This window comes from Patella vulgata, chromosome 1 (genome assembly GCF_932274485.2).
Source record: "Patella vulgata chromosome 1, xgPatVulg1.2, whole genome shotgun sequence".
Classification (NCBI taxonomy): domain Eukaryota; kingdom Metazoa; phylum Mollusca; class Gastropoda; family Patellidae; genus Patella; species Patella vulgata.
Window position 1 is genome coordinate 87,302,299 of NC_065879.2, and position 17,633 is coordinate 87,319,931.

Below are 17,633 nucleotides of genomic sequence, written 5' to 3' on the forward strand. Positions count from 1 at the left end.
TAGTATTAGTCCAGGCATGACCTCAACGAGAAACGGCCATTAATTGTCATAAGTAACTCTAGTGGAGCAGTCAAGAAGTGTGTGTTGGAGAAATAAGAAGCTGTGATATAAATTTTGCAAAGAAGAGATCATGATGGTCTAAGATGGCTACCATACCATATATGGAGGAAGTGGTGCCTTTCAAGAATAAAAAACTAAGGTAGTTGGTAGTATTTGAGGAAAGTTTGAAGCAAAATACTGACAATCCAAGATGGCTGCCAAACCACATTTGGAGGAAATATAGTGCCTATCAAAAATGAAAAGCTATGGTCGTAAGTAGCATTTGTGAAAAAATTGGCTCTTTTTTAGGAGGAAAGTGCACATCCATCTCAAATCTGTTCCTAAATCGGTGAACACATTAGTCGAATCAATATGCGCCAAATTTTTATTTGGCCGATTGGGTGGACACACTAGGCGAACTCTTCACCCAATTTACCAGTCGATTGCATCACCTTTCACATCACATGATTAAACATGGCGGCAACCATGTCTTCAAACAATCATGTGACTTCTCGATATGAGTGGATGATGAGTAGTCATTGGCTAAAGAATTCTACATTCAGGCGAATGCTTTGGCGAAGCGGACACACTAGGCGAATATATCAAGCATGTTTGATTCAGGCGAATCATTCGAATAGTGTGTCCACCGCAAAAATTGCCGGACTATTATTATGAAGACTGATAAATTCTGACAAATGAGCAATATAACATCATTTTGCATAGATTTATTTACATATTTACATTATAAACACTATATACATCAACTGTTTTAACTAAAAAAACATACATTTGTAATATCAAATGATACATCTGACTCCCTTAGCCACCGTGGCTCCTGATACTAAATATACATCAAAAGAAAATGAAATGAAATGGGGTTTAACATCCTACCGTTCTGCTCCGACTTAATCACTGTGGCTCCCCACATCAAAAGGAGATAAGGTTTTTAAAACCTATCGAAGTACATAACATTGTTAAAATCTGAAGTCACCCAGCAAAGGCTTAAAACATATTTCCTCGTAAATTTGTCTGCACCACTTGTTCCCACATCCTATTTGATCTTTATTACCATTGTCCCAAAAATAACCACTTTAAATGGAGCATAATATTGCTGCTCAGCCCATAGCCGAGAGAGACGAGAACTCAGACACGGAAAAGCTCAAAAGTGCGGTTTGGCCGCAAATCCATGCATTGGCCATCCCGAAGAATTCCAGCCTGACCGTTTCTTGGCTATATGTAATTTACATACTAAACTTAGGCTGCCTGTCTACAATTAGCTCTGCTTGAGAACAGAGTTTATCAAGCATTATTGGTTTATCTCTCTGTGCCCCGGTTGTACGTGACAAGGAGTAGGGTCGCCTGTCTAACCTCATAGGTTTTCTCCGGGTCCTCCGGTTTCCTCCCACTGCTAAAGACCCCTACGCGCCAGCGAATCATTGAAATAAAATTTAACCATATGTTAGTCCCGAAATGACCTAGTTTGTGTCGAGTGGACATTAAACCCCATTTCTCTCTCTCTCTCTTTTATCTCTGTGTGGTTGTGTAGTATTTATTGCTAATATCAGACAACTTTTATCATTTTAATAAAACAAATTTAACACTGTTTAATTTAAACTGTTCTATAAGATAGAACCTGCTACTTGTAAAAGGTTATTTTTTGTGAACTGGAGGAATGTGATTGAAGTAGACTTGGTCGAGAAGGCACCTTGTAGCTCTGGTGATGTATGACCTTCCCCAATACTGGAAAGAGAAAATAAAATAAAATATATTTTTATAAAAATATAAAAATTCCACTTTATAATGTATTACCTACCGTAAATCTAGAGAGAGAGAGATGGGGTTTAACGTCCACTCAACGCAAACTAGGTCATTTCGGGACTAACACATGGTTCAATTTTATTTCTATAATTCGCTTGCGTGTAGGGGTCTTTAGCAGTGGGAGGAAACCGGAGGACCCGGAGAAAACCTATGAGGTTGGACAGGCGACCCTACTCCTTGTCACGTATAACCGGGGATTCGAAACCACACCAGTTGACTCAATGACAGACCTTATGATACAGCATGCATGTGCTAACCATTTGGCCATCCAACATCCCACCGTAAATCGAAGGAAATAAAACTAACAAAATATCAAAAATATAAAATAATACTATGTGAAATTTTCTGATTTATTTCATATTTGAGAGCGCCAGCTATTTTCTGATTTATTTCATTTCTAGTTTGACTCAGTTTGAGGTCTCTGTGGTTTATTTCGAACATTGTAAGTTGTATTAACTTTCCCCCTATTTTGGTGTGGGGTGGTGGGGGTGGCTGAATAGTTTAACATGTGCCCTTCAGATCATAAGGTCTGTCATTGAGTCAAGTGGCCTGGTTTTGATTCCCTGCTTGTACGTGACAAGGAATAGGGTCACCTGTCCAACCTCATGGGTCCTCCTTTTTCCCCATTTCTCCCCCCCCCCCAATATTTTCGCATGCTCGTCCTTATACGTAATGAAATGAAATGGGGTTTAAAGTCCTACTGTTCTGCTCCGAACTGAGCTAATGAAGACAGGCATACGTCATACATTGGCCACTTCTTATATCGAATTCCAACTGCCAAGAGATCTTTTACATGCACTTCAATGTGTACCTGAGACCTCGGTTTTCCATCCCATCTGAACAACTAGACAGCTGTCCATGTCAGGCCCTCCGTCCTGCACAACTGACCAGGGAAAACCACGCCAAAAAATCTTGATAAACTTACTCAGTCAGTGCAGGGATCGAACATGGAACCTACAGGTTATGGAGCCAGCGTCTTACCCACTGAGTCACTGTGGCTCCATGTTATATGTCAGGCCCTCCATTCTGCACCACTGACAAGGGAAAACCATGCTGGAAAATTGCAATGAGCTTTCTCGGCCTGTTTGGCTACTCATAAAGTTATTAAAGTTTAACGTGCTTTGCAGATCATAAGGTCTGTCAATGAGTTGAGAAGATAATAAACCCCATTTCTCCCCTCCAATATTTCGCATGCTCTGCCTTATACACAACCCCTAGGTGACCTTCAGATGCAGACTATGGTTCGGATTATAGTCGGAACCATCCCGACCGTGCTCTATCGTATGGTGTGGCTGGACACGACCACAGGTTAATCTATAGTACGAAAATCCGTGCAACCGAAGGTCACCCTGGCTACTCGTTAAGTTATTAAAGTAAATACTGACCCACTAGACATTTTACTTTCTGGTTTTGGTTCGCGGTTTTTCCGGACATCCCACATTCGGACACAGCAGTCCATACCACCAGAAGCTAATAGCGTAGATTGTTGATTAAAACTCAGATCATAAACAGTATCACTGTGACCTCTGAACTCTTTAAACAGAGTTCCTGAACTCAAATCCCATATTTTGATTCGTCTGTCTTCCCCTGAAATAAAAAAATAATCCAAAGTTACACTGTTGGACATGAAATGAAATGAAATGAAATGGGGTTTAATGTCCTACTGTTCTGCTCCGAACTGGGCTAGTGAAGACGAGCATACGCCATACAGTGTGCTATGAGTGAAATTTTGCCAGGGCAGCGGCACTACGGCCTACTCTTATTTTAAATTCCAACTGTGAAGGTTTGTTTTACTTGCACACCAATCTGCACATGTGGCCTCGTTTTTTTTACCACATCCGAACGACTAGACAGGGTCCATGTGAGCTCTGATGCGCTGAACCAATGACAAGGGGAAACCATACCAGAAAATCCTGCAGAACTTCTTGGCCAACACTGAGAGCGAAACCGACAACTTCTGCTTAGTGAGCCAGCGTCTTAATCACTTAGCCACTACGGCTCTGAAATAAACAATCCAAAAATTATAAAGAAAATGGAAGTTCTGTCTTATAAATAGTCTTACTATACCTGCAGAAGCAAGAAATTCTCCATTTGGTGAAAAAGCCATAGCTAGTATAGAACCATGATGTCCTTGAAGCAAACGGACAGAGCGGCCATTTTGTACGCTCCATAATCTGACTGTTTTATCACCCGAACCAGTTGCTATATAATTACCATTTGGATGAAATTTAACCACCTTAAATACAAAATATACAAAATGTGAGAGAGAAAGAGAGAGAAATGGGGTTTAGCGTCTTTAGCAGTAGGAGGAAACCGGAGGACCCGGAGAAAACCCACGAGATTGGACAGTCGACCCTACTCCTTGTCACATACAACCGGGGAATCGAAACCACGACAGTTGCTCAATGACAGACCTTATGATACAGCGCGTACACGCTAACCATTCGGCCATTAATGTTATACAAAGCTATTTGTAAGATGACTTTCTGATAGTCTTCACTTTTAAGTTTTTTTGGCCATTAGAAATGAAAATGAACTGAAATAAGGTTAAAGGTAAAAAAAACACTCACATCTACGTCATATGTATGACCAATAAAAGATCTGATTGGATAATTTCTATCAAGGCACCAAAGTTTGGCTGTTCTATCTTGTGAACAACTTGCAAAATACCCTAATGGACTGAAAATAATATATCAACATTTTTAAACAACATAAATAGGGTGACCCACCATAAATAAATATCTCCATATATCTCGACAATTTCGCCACAATATTTATATATATGCCAAGCCTCAAATCAGTTTCACACAATTATAGTCACTAAATAAACGATCATGTTGTACTTAAGAAGCTATGACCATTAATCATCTATAAATAATAGACTGAAAACTGGTTCCATGTGTCGTCCATAACATCCAGACACTCTTGAGTAAAAAATAGGTTACGTGCCCTTGTTTTGAAATTAGTCTCACTTAACCAGTCTATCGACCATTCAAGGGCTGATTGACAGGTCGGGATAATCAAGACTACTTTTTTACGAAACATAACAGAAAGCTAGAACAAGAAATTGAATTTAGAAATGAGCACGTTAGCTAGCTCAACAATTGTTTTAAGAAGCTTGTAAAAGTAAAATGAAACTACTGCTAGTATCATGTTCCTGTCTAACCCGAGTGCTTCAGAGATATTATTTGTACTAAACCAAAAGATGCTGCTCTGAACGGTACAGTTAATGATAAAGCGATTTAAAAATGAAACGAACGTAATTTCTAAATCTGCTGTAATAACCAAGAAGCTTAATTTTACTGCTATTCAAAATCGTCAACAATAAATTTTTTACGGCTGTAATAGTTAATAGATTTGTAGAGAATTGCACGTGCCATGGCTATTTATAGTATCATACTGTCAGAAAGTTGGCCTCGACACGGCGAATGTGCACGCTTCAGTGGTAGTCTCGAACTATCAGCGGTTGACTGTATTTCTGTAGGTGCATGGGCCACCCTAACAATAATTCTAAATTTCTAATGTGCTGTTGGTAGCAGAGTTCTTTAAATGACACCTAGAAGCATGGTTAACTATTCATAATAAAACAACACAAGGTATATATGGATATAACTACAGGTCACGTTTTCAAGTTAATTTCATATATATCCATATATAGCTTGTGTTGTGTTTTGTTATGAATAGGTACCAGAGTTATCAGAGAGAGAAATGGGGTTTAACATCCACTGACACAAACTAGGTCATTTCGAGACAAACATGCGGTTCAATTTTATTTCAATAATTTGCTTGCGTGTAGGGGTCTTTAGCAGTGGGAGGAAACCGGAGAAAGCCCATGCGGTTGGATAGGCAACCCTACTCCTTGTTACTTACAACCAGGGAATCAAACCACGCCAGTTGACTCAATGGCAGACATTGTGATCAAACAAGCACACATAAACCATTCAGCCCCCCCACCCCCATTTGAAGTTTCAAGCAGAGACAACTTGACTCAATGACGGACCTCGTGATGCAACACGCACGCATTAACAATTCAATAGCTTTACATTTTCAGAACAAAAATTTTCAGGTAGCCTCCCCCCTTCAATTGAAATAAATTTTTCATAAAAAAAAAAAAAAAAAAATTGAATTAAAAAATTTGATCTGATATTAAGGAGAGTGATTAGTTGTGTGTATGTGAAATGGTTCTGAAGATCAATAACTGCATGTAATGGGGTCATTCCTGGTTTCATAAATGATAATAAACCCCCAATGACTATGTAAAGGAGAGCGATTTTCAGTTTTAAGGGTATGGCAAAAAAACTCCCCTCGGTCGACATTCGGGTGAGTGGCAAGTGCTCGAGAGCGATCGCTCGCCTTAAAAAAACAATGACTGACATGTGAACAAACATTCCAACCAATTACATGTGACAGGGTAAGTCTAAGGAGGAGCCCCAGTTACGTCAGTCTGGGGCATTCTAACTGTTAAAGGATTAACATCGGTTGAAACATATTTTTGATATTGACAGATTTTACCTGATATCTAAACTCCAAACTGATGAACTATGACCTCTATATAAAACTACATTCGTATGACTTGTCATGTCCCATAATCTCACTGAAATAATACACAGATAGATAATGTAAAGGGAATATGCTGATATATTAAAGCGGTATTATGGAAGATTAGATAAAAAACTGACAGTTCTCACTATAATAGTTAAAAACTAGATAATGTAACAGGAATATACTTATTTCAAAAACACTGTAGCCTCGATTGTCATTGTTACAATAATAAACAAAGTCTTGATTATCCATTTAATCATCAACAGCTGTTGAACCGCAGATCGGATTCAAACCTACTTAAAATCGGACCCATCAGATGGCATCAAGAGTTAATTATGGTCTGGATAAGTTAATTAATGTCTAATTAATAGTTTATATCACATTTAAAACCTAAAGAAAGAGATTCATCACTTACAAGACAAAGACAGCTACCTGTTGTGAATTGAAACCACGCCAGGTGATTCAATGATATAACGCGCACATGCTAACCATTCGGCCATCCAACCCCCCTCATCACATGCTAGACAAAGATATCTATCTTGTAATATCTTGTGATGAAGAGAGAGAGAGAGAGAGAGAGAGAGAGAGATCTACCTGTTGTATCTTGTGATGAAGAGAGTAAATATTGAGAATCATGTGTAAAACATGTTTTATATACAGCACCATTATGACCTTTCATCTTTAACGTTTCTACGTCCTTCTTCCTGTAAAATCAAACATTATATTTAAACGACCAGTCCCAAAATTCTCCACTGATACAAAAATGAAATGAAATGGGGTTTAACATCCTTCTGTTCTGTTCCGACTGGGCTAATGAAGACAGGCTATGAGGGAAATTTTGCCCGGAGAGCAGCACTATGGCGTACTCTTATACTGAATTCCAACTGACAAGGGATCTTTTACATGCACGCCAATATGCACACGGACCTCAGTTTTTAGTCTTATTCGAATGACTATGCATTTTCCCAATGAACTTTCTCAGCCAACGCAGGGCTCGAACACAGAACCTCTAGGTTAGCAATGCAACGTCTTACTCGCTGAGCCACCATCAGTCATTGTTTCTTAAGGCGAGCGATTGCTTTCGAGCGCCTGCCGCTCACCTGAATGTCGACCGAGAGGAGGGTGTTTTCCCTCCCCTTAAAACTGAAAATCGCTCTCCTTTACAAAGTCATTGGGGGTTTATTACATTTATGAAACCAGGAATGACCCCATTACATGCAGTTATTGATCTTAGAACCATTTCCCATACACATAACTAATCAATCTCCTTAATATCAGATCACTCTCCTTAATTACTAAATCGCCTTTCTTATCAAAACTGGGTGAGCTTTTTTAGGGGAGCGATTTTTTCAATTTGTTGATTGAGAGGAGCTTTTTTGGCTCTCCTCTGAAATACAAAAAACAACGACTGCACCATGCCTCCTTTTTCAATTAGATGCTCTATTTGTCAGCCCTCTGCTCTGTCCAGCACCACGGACAATGGGCAGCCATGCATTATCCAAATTTTTTTATATGGTTCTTATTGTTTTTAATATGGGAGAGAGAGGACGTGGAGAAAACCCACAAGGCTGGACAGCCGACCCAACTCTACTATTTGTCCCGCACAAGTGGGGAATCGATAGCATGCCACTTGACTCAATGACAGACGTGTTATGATCTAACGCCACCCTACCCCCAACTAGTAATATGATTTTATAATTACCTATTTGTAGTGGAATCATCATCTGATATAGTATAATAATCAGCAGCTACTGATATAACCGATGGATTATTACTCATAGGTTGGGTATGTAATAAATCAGGTTTATTACTCCATAATGATATTGTTGAATCTTCAAAACCTCCACATATATACTCATTATCTGCTGATATACTCACACTACATAATCTACAATATAAAGTTACATATATACTCATTATCTGCTGATATATATAAAGTTACATATATACTCATTATCTGCAAATATATTCACACTACATAACCTACAATATAAAGTTACATATATACTCATTATCTGCAAATATATTCACACTACATAACCTACAATATAAAGTTACATATATACTGATTATCTGCTGATATATAAAGTTATGTAACTTATTATCTGCTGATATAACCTACAATATAACAAAATTTATGTCATTATTTCATCAAGGGGCCAGAAGAATAGGGCACTGGCCTCTTGATTAAAATGTTCCAGGTTAGAACCCAGCATGGGCTGTTAAAGAAAGGGGGTCTAGTTTTTTTGGTTTGACCAAAACACTGAGGTCCACTAAAATAATCCTTGGCAGTTAGCTTTCAAGAAGGTTTATGCCTTGGTTTTCATCCATCTGTATGACTAGACACTGTTTTTGACAGGCCTTCAATCTCGCACCACTGCCAAGGGGGAATCCACGTCGGACATCCTGAGGAACTAATTTCTCAGTCCATATTGGAATCGAACCCTGAACCTCCTGGTTAGTGAGCCAGCACCCTAATCGCTGAGCCACCTCGGCCTCCACACATGAAAGTAAAGTGAAAAAAATATTTAAAAGACATACCCAGATGAAGTATTAAGAAATGTAAAACAACATATAGATGATATATTAGAAGGGCCATCTTGTACTTTAGCTATACACTGTTTTAATGATGTAATAGTGACATCACTACAAACTTTACTACATCCTTCTTCTTTTTTATCTTCTTTCTTATCCTGCTCTCGTAATTCTATCTGACTATCACTCGTCGGTACTGAAATTACAATTACAATAAAATAACCTTGTAATTCTATCTGACTATAGCTAGTATAGATGTACAGAAATTACAATCAAATAACCTTGCTCTTGTAATTCTATCTGACTGTCAATGGTAGGTAGTGAAATTACAATAAAATAACCTTGAAATGAAATGAAATGGGGTTTAACGTCCTATTGTTCTGCTCCGACTGGGCTAAAAAAAGAATGGCCACAAGCCATATAGTGTGCTACGGCCTACTCTTATACTGAATTCTAACTACCAAGAAATCTTTTACATGCACGCCAATGTGTACATCTGAACGACTATACATAGTCCCTTGCCAGGTGCTCCGTCCTGCAATACTGACTAGAGGAAACCACGCTGGAAATCCCGATGAACTTTTTCGGCCAACACAGGGATTGACCACGGGACCACCAAGTTAGCGAGCCAACGTCTTACAGAGGGAAACAACTTTTGACATTTCCTAACATATATCAGACCACTAGAAGTTTTACAATATTTACCTATTATTTGTAAATAATGGTTGAATATCTGTAACATAATCATATTATCTTCTGTCTGAAAAATATACGTCAACATTGGTGTCAGTATCGACATAAGAATTCTCTTTTAGACGACATTTTGAATGAAAGGATTTGAGTCATTTCTGGTAGAAACCAACTCACAAATCACTGAAACCAGCGGTTGCAATGCAAAATACGCCCACATTTGAGTCATTTCTGGTAGAAACCAATTCACAAGTTACTGAAAAAACTATCAACAGAATATTGAAGTTCCAAATTCATTGAGTGGCATTTACTAATTGAACAGTAACTCGCTAAAATTATTCACAGAATTTACAATTACTGGTTTATTAAAGATACATTATACAAGAGCTATATCTGTCTATTGCCAGTCTTTCTTTAGGCCTGAAATGTTATATAAATTATTCATTAGACATTAATTAACAAAACAAGACCATAATCAACTCTCGATGGAATCGGATACTCAAGATTTTAACTAGATTAGAGGGGTTCGCCATTTAAAAATTTAATTTGAAAATGGGAAAGTGAGACTAAGTCATGAATATACCAGTGCCCTGGTTACCACAATGCACACATCTTGTCAAAACTACAAATAGTGATAACTTGGCTCAGAATGAAGTAATTTGATTTTTGAGCTATTATAGCAAGAATGGTTAGCTCTTTATCTAAATCTTACATAATGTATCTTTAACATAATCTGGTCTTTATCAAGTAAATGGGTATCATCGTGGAACAGTGCAAGTTAATAAATCAGTAACTGTTATTCCTCAGAAGTGATTTCAACATAGTACTCTGGTAAGCCTAGCTAGAGAGATAGAAACTGGATTTAATGTCCACTTAACACAAACTAGGTCATTTCAGGACTAACATATGTTTTAATTTTATTTCAATAATTCGCTTGGGCTTAGGGGGTCTTTAGCTGTGGGAGGAAATTGGAGAAGCCAGGGAAAACATGTGAGGTTGGACAGACCACCCTACTCCTTGTCACATACAACCAGGGAATCGATACAACACCAGTTGACTCAATGACAGACCGTATGATACGGCCATCCTACCCCCCCTGAGGATACTCAACGTTATAAAGATATGATTCAATGAAATATGTCGATACCATGCCAGTTGATCTGGCAGACCTACCTTTAAATGTCTCATTAGGTAAGACAGTGATTCTTCGGACATGGTTATAGAAAATTTATGTTCCCGGAAGTTGGCTATATCTTTACATCCAGGGACATCGCTTTTAGCTTCAAGTTTACGTAACGTTTTAATAACTGTTTTATGTACTTCATCATCTTTAAATAATGCCACATGTCGATCATAAAACTTGTGAGCTAAAATATAACAAGAAATAAAGCCATGTGACAATCATAAAACTTGTGTGCTGAAATAGAACAAGAAATAATGCCACATGACGATTATAAAACTTGTGTGCTAAAATAGAACAAGAAATAATGCCACATGACGATCAAGAAACTTGTGTGCTGAAATAGAACAAGAAATAATGTCACATGACAATCATAAAACTTGTGTGCTGAAATCATAAAACTTGTGTGCTAAAATAGAACATGAAAAAAGGCCACATGACGATAATAAAACTTGTGTGCCAAAATAGAAAATCAAATTATTTCCAAATATTAATTCTTACGGGCTGCTAATCATCATTCGTGTTTTTCGGACAATATCATTTCTTAATAGAGCTTAACGTCAACTCGACATAAACTAGGCCATTTCAGAACTAACTGATGGTTCAATTTTATTTCAATAATTTGCTTAGTTAGACAGGTGACCCAACTCCTTGTCACGAGGTACAAGAATTTTCAGTTCTTCAGAGGTTTGAATCATGTGACAGATGTTTTGTTTATTTAAAACTTAAAAATTTGAAACTAAAAGATTTTGAACAGTGCAACCAAGTAGGCCTACTTTTAGTTTAAAGAAATAAGAAGCAAAATTTTAAAATGTACAAGCGTGGAATCAAAACCATGCCACTTGACTCAATGACAGATCTTATGGTTTCAAGTGCATGCATTAAACCACTAGTAGACCCCCCCCCGCACGCCTGAGGAATAAAACTTTTAACAGGTGTTCCCGACGAACAGAAAATCAATTTGGTTTGGCCTTACCTGGAGTTTTATGTCCATTACACAACATCTCAAGGTAAACGTGTACATACATTGGATATAAGAGATTCTTTAATTCATCGCGATAGGGTTCTACAGCCTCTAATAGAAAATTCTTTAATCTGAAATATATATATAAAATCATGCAGTGTGCTATGAAGGTAATTCTGCCCGGAAATGAAATGAAATGAAATGGGGTTTAACGTCCTACTGTTCTGCTCCTATGCTGGGCTAATGAAGACGGGCATACACCATACAGTGTGCTATGTGGGAAATTTTGCCTGGACCGTGGCGCTATGGCCTACTCTTATTTCAAATTTCAACTGTCAATAAATCTTTTATGCACATGCCAATGCGTACATATATAGGACCTTAGTTTTTATCCCATCTGAACGACAATATACGTTGTCCCTTGCCAGACTCTCCATCCTAAACCACTGACAACGGGGAACCACGTCCGAAAAATCCAGATGAACTTTCTTGGCAAACAATGGTATCGAACACAAGTCCACCAGGTTAGTGGCCAACGTCTTGCTGACTTTTGACAACCTCAAAATGTTTATTTCTACATGGTTCTTGAAGGAAAGATTATTCATTGTACTCAACAAAATGGTTACTTAAAAAAGGATGGGGAAAGGGACGCTTTAGAGAGTTTGGGGGTGGTAGCCATTCATAGTTGATTACATATGAATTCATTTTGCAAAAGGGGGATCACGTGGCTAAGTGGGTAAGACGCTGGCTCGCTAGCCTGGAGGTCGGGTGTTCGATTCCTGCATTGGCCGAGAAAGTTCATCCAGATTTTCCGGCGTGGTTTCTCCTTGTCAGTGATGCAGGAAGGAGCGCCCTGACAAGGACAGCTGTCTAGTCGTTCGGATGGGACGAAAAACCGAGGTCCTGTGTACATATTGGCACGCACGTAAAAGATCCCTTGGCAGTTGGAATTCGATATAAGAGTAGGCCGTAGCGCCGCTGCCTGGGCAAAATTTCCCTCATAGCACACTGTATGACGTATGCCCGTCTTCATTAGCCCAGGTTAGGAGCAGAAGAGTAGGACCTTAAACCCCATTTCATTTCATTTTGCAAAAACATATTGATTTTGAATTATGTATTTTTGAACTACATGTAATATACCCAGGACGGCCAGCGCTTTATCTAAATCTTACATAGTGCATCTTTAAGAAAACAATTAAAGGTGCATTCTATCCATAATAATAAACAATCTATGTCAAAATTTCAAACATTCGCTCAGAATAAAGTAATTTGAATGAAATTTTTAACATATTAATTTGGAATTATCTATGTTAGAACTGTTATAGCCAGTACAGTCAGCTCATTATCTAAACATTACATGCTATATCTTCAACTAAACAATTACAGGTGAATTATCCCTAAAATAAACAATCTATGTCAAATTTCAAACATTCTCTCAGAATAAATTAATTTGAATGAAATTTTTAACATATTAATTTTGAATTATCTATGTTAGAACTGTTATAGTCAGAACAGCCAGCTCATTATCTAACCCTTACATCTTACATAATGCAACTTTATTGAACCTTTGGACATACACTTGGCCATTAACTTGTCAACAAGCTACTGAATGGCTACTGTCAGCCATCAATCACTTAGAGATAATCCTGTTTGTCTATGTGTCAACATCTAATCTTTAATTGCCTTATCATTCTGTGATTTTAATCTTTTGAAGAGATTATCTAGTTTATGGTGGGTGGATATCAAACACCTCTATCTATTAAATAACTTTAAAGAATTTGCCTCGAGATATCATATATCACATACTCTTGAGGAGGAGAGATCTCTCCTAAATATATGTATCTTGTAATTGTTTTACTGTGTTCAAGACTTATCAGTTTAATTACTGGGACTGATGAATATGCGTGTCCTGTTCTTTTAGAGTAGAGATCTCTCCTAAATGTTTTTCGTGTTCAAAACTCAACAGTTTAATTATAGGGACTGGTAAATATGTGTCCTGTTCTTTTAGAGTAGAGATCTCTCCTAAATGTTTTTCATGTTCAAAACTCAACAGTTTAATTATAGGGACTGGTAAATATGTGTCCTGTTCTTTTAGAATAGAGATCTCTCCTAAATGTTTTTTCTGTGTTCAAGACTCAACAGTTTAATTATAGGAACTAATAACTATGCCCTATGCATCCGGTTCTTTTAGAGTAAAGATCTCTCCTAAATATATGTTCATTTGTTATTGCTATGAATGTATGTTTCTTGCCTTTTTTCTGTGTTCAAGAATCAACAGTTTAGGGGCTAATTAGGGACTGATATGTGCATTCATTATTGCTATACATGTATGTGTGTGTGTGTGCCATCCTTTTTGTTCTGTGGTAAAGACGAGAGCCTACAATTAATATCCATTTTAAATTTCAAATAACCATCATCATGGATCACTCTATAGGTAAGTACCGACTACCATATTTCAGATATAACATCAAGATTTTTGGCTGTTTATTTTTATTAACAAAATATTCAAAGATCATGATTAAGTCAATGGGATTTATCCATCAGAATGTATGGACTTGAAATTCCCCCTAAAATGGGGGGGGGGGGGGTCATGATCACATGTTAACATCATTTCAAAACTGAGTTTTTTACAGGACAAAGAGAGGTCTTGCCCCAGCACAGTTTTTTCCTCTCAAAAGCCCTGGTACCGTACCTTGTAAATTGTTGATCACAAGCTGTGACATCACCTGATATACTGCTATAAGATAAAACATTTTCAGTTACACTGCTACATTTAACATGTCTTCTGATACTCAATTCACACAGATTCTCATTTTGTTTACAAACTCTTTTATTTTTTACGGATGTCTTATCTTCTCCATTATCCTGCAAAAACAAAATAAATGTAACAAATTTTTATAATGGGTGATTCTCTCAATCCCACGAAAGGTGACAATATCCAGGAAATCACGAACTATGATATTGACAAAGCTAATTGCGATATAAGTAATATTCTAATTCATGCCCTCAGAGCATGTGTCAAATTAGTCCAAATTAAACTTGGACTGTAGTGGACTGAAGAAATGAAATGAAATGAAATGAAATGGGGTTTAACGTCCTACTGTTCTGCTCCTATACTGGGCTAATGAAGACGGGCATATGCCATACAGTGTGCTATGAGGGAAATTTTGCCCAGGCAGCGGCACTATCGCCTACTCTTATATCGAATTCCAACTGCCAAGGGATCTTTTACGTGCATTCCAATGTGTACACGGGACCTCGGTTTTTCGTCTCATCCGAATGACTAGACAGCTGTCCTTGTCAGGCCCTCCGTCCTGCATCACTGACAAGGGGAAATCACGCCGGAAAATCTGGATGAAGTTTCTCGGACAATGCAGGGATCGAACACCCAACTCGAATAATAACCCACACAATAACTAAGAGAAATTTATTACAGCAGGAAAAAACTGTATAAACGTGTTACTAAATATAAAAACCGGGAATCTCAAAAACATAATAAAAAAAACTAAATGAGCTCGAGAGAAATGACCTAAACAATTTCCCCAAGTTTTCCATTCAACTGCAAAAAAAAGTGAATGTTACAAATGGTTGGGTTTTTTTAACACATGACTACAATCTGATTAAAATACAGGGATCTGTTTCACGAAATTTTAACTAAGATCAAATCCAAATTTTAGTAATTTGATTGGATAATATTAGATTGATTTTAGTGCTTAGTCAATCAAAACTGAAGTATCTACTAAAATTGCGATTTTATCTTTAGTTAAGATTTCGAGAAACAGGGCCCAGATCTATATTTCGTTTCGTTTCGTTTCTTATACTTCCGATGATCATCTCTCTGTCCATTGCTTCAGGAATATGTTGCTGGATTGGCTTCTGATACATGAGCTTTTTGGGAGTGTGTCTATTCTTCCCATTCAATAAAATCTACCCAAGTACAGCAACATGACAACCCTTCCTTTAATCAGGGGTCTCTCTAAAACTTTGGACAGTGATTTAAGGTATTAAAAACGGTGAAAGTATTGTTTGCCTCCAAAAAGTATTGTTTAGATTGTATTCGTTTTGATAACCTCGTTTTTCCCGCAATTAGTTTTTCTGCAATATTCTGCTATGCACTGGTTAATTGGGAATAATAAAATCGTGAGTCATGACATAACGTTATGTAAACATATTTGGTCCAATTTGGATCTCTGTTTAAAGCGTAATGATATTGTTACGCAGTTAGCTATTGGTTGTTAATCAGACTATTGACCAGTCATAGTTTGGAACAGCAGTGTTAAGTGGGATTAGGACTGATTAGGTATATTCAAACAAAACACTGCAAGGAGAATGAATATCTATGTGAAAACCTTTACCAAGAAAACAACAGGATAAATGAATAATAGATATTTTTATTCCTGCTGATGTCATGATATTGATGTAGATCAAAATAAGGACAAAAACAATTTAAGAGTGTTTGTATACCTACAAATGTATGGATAATGTATGATGTGGATAATTAAGAGTGACAGGTTACTTACTGAAGCGACAAAAAAAACGTAAAAAAGAATTGCGTTACATCGATTCAGCATCTCTCAATTAAATACGTGAATAGTGAGAAGGTACAAATGTAAATCACTATACATAAATTCTGCGAAATATCTTGCGAGCACTACGGCTGTCTGGGCCAAATTTTCCGAACAGCACTCTATAGAATGTTAGCAATCTGCAGAAAACATCTAAAATATGCTAGATTAAACAAATGGTGGACAGATTCTAATATTCTAAGATCCTTTGCGTGATAAAGACGAGAGAACCCTCGTCAAAACATCAACCTAATATTGTGTTTATTATCATTGAAATCATGTGGTTTCACAGTCCTATTCTTTCACCTTTGTGTTATTTTTTTTAAAATGCCTCATGACACGATTGTTATAGGCCTACGGTACATATATTTAAAAGTTTCAACAAATAAATTAGTGATAAAGAGACAGAAAGATATGGATTGTATCTTTGTTAAGCAAAATTGTATATCAGAATTTTTCTGAAGCTAAACAAATCCCAGTTATTTTTATCAAGTCATCAAAGGAAGGTTGTTTTTTGTTGAGAGAGAGAGAGAGAGAGAGACGAGGTTGGAGTTTTTTGTTGATTGTTTTGTTAGTGTTTTAATAAATTAATGTCCACTTCCACAGAAGGAATGATGCTGACAAGTTTCATGTAATATTTATAAGATCAACGTCTGATTTCATCATTTATCCAATAACTTTATTTGAACAAAAAGCCAGCAAAAAATCCCGACAGCGGTTGGGAATAAAAAAAAAAAGGCCATACACTCAGTGCGAGTCACTCAAATGCGGACCACTTCGCATTTGACACAAAACTGATTCTTCTCAACTTACAGAGGATACGGTTTCAAATTTCCTTCTTTTTAAATATTGATGCACAGACGACATAATGTCTTCTCGCTGTTGTCTCTTCATTATTCCTGTGTTTTCTGTCCAATAATTAGATAAAACATCGCACATTCTTAACAAATCCTGAAAACTCAAAGAATAAAATTTTGTGATTAAAGGGAAATAACTCTGAAATTACCATTTCGTACCCGAATCGTGGAAGGAAAGTTGATTCGTGCCAGCCTGCGGCTTTACTCGCAACTTGCTCCTCATCATGATTTTACTGTTTTTCAGTTACGAAACACGATATAGAATTGGTTATCTAATTTGAAAAACTTTAAAATAGTCGTCTAAAAGTATCCTGTAGGGACAAATAATTAATTGTCATACATCGGTGCGAAAGCTCTTCCCAGCAGAGCTAATGAGTAACGTAATATCTTCTCAATGCAAGGCATGCAAAAAGTTCATTGAAGCGCTCAAGTTGAAAGTGTTG

At 37.2% G+C, this 17,633-nt stretch overlaps 1 protein-coding gene across 1 annotated transcript; it reads right to left on the minus strand.

Annotated features, from left to right (window-relative positions):
* Positions 1-749: 749 nt before the first annotated feature.
* On the minus strand, positions 750-17,299 carry LOC126808853 (TAF5-like RNA polymerase II p300/CBP-associated factor-associated factor 65 kDa subunit 5L). Its single transcript, XM_050533899.1, has 13 exons — positions 17,147-17,299; positions 14,461-14,633; positions 11,781-11,899; positions 10,798-10,991; positions 9,640-9,694; positions 8,941-9,130; positions 8,102-8,287; positions 6,994-7,103; positions 6,370-6,451; positions 4,428-4,536; positions 3,925-4,093; positions 3,243-3,444; positions 750-1,779 (listed from the first exon to the last, which is right to left on the minus strand). Exons 1-13 carry the CDS (start codon positions 17,270-17,272, stop codon positions 1,659-1,661), a joined length of 1,836 nt encoding a protein of 611 aa, XP_050389856.1. The 5' UTR covers positions 17,273-17,299; the 3' UTR covers positions 750-1,658.
* Positions 17,300-17,633: the final 334 nt, after the last annotated feature.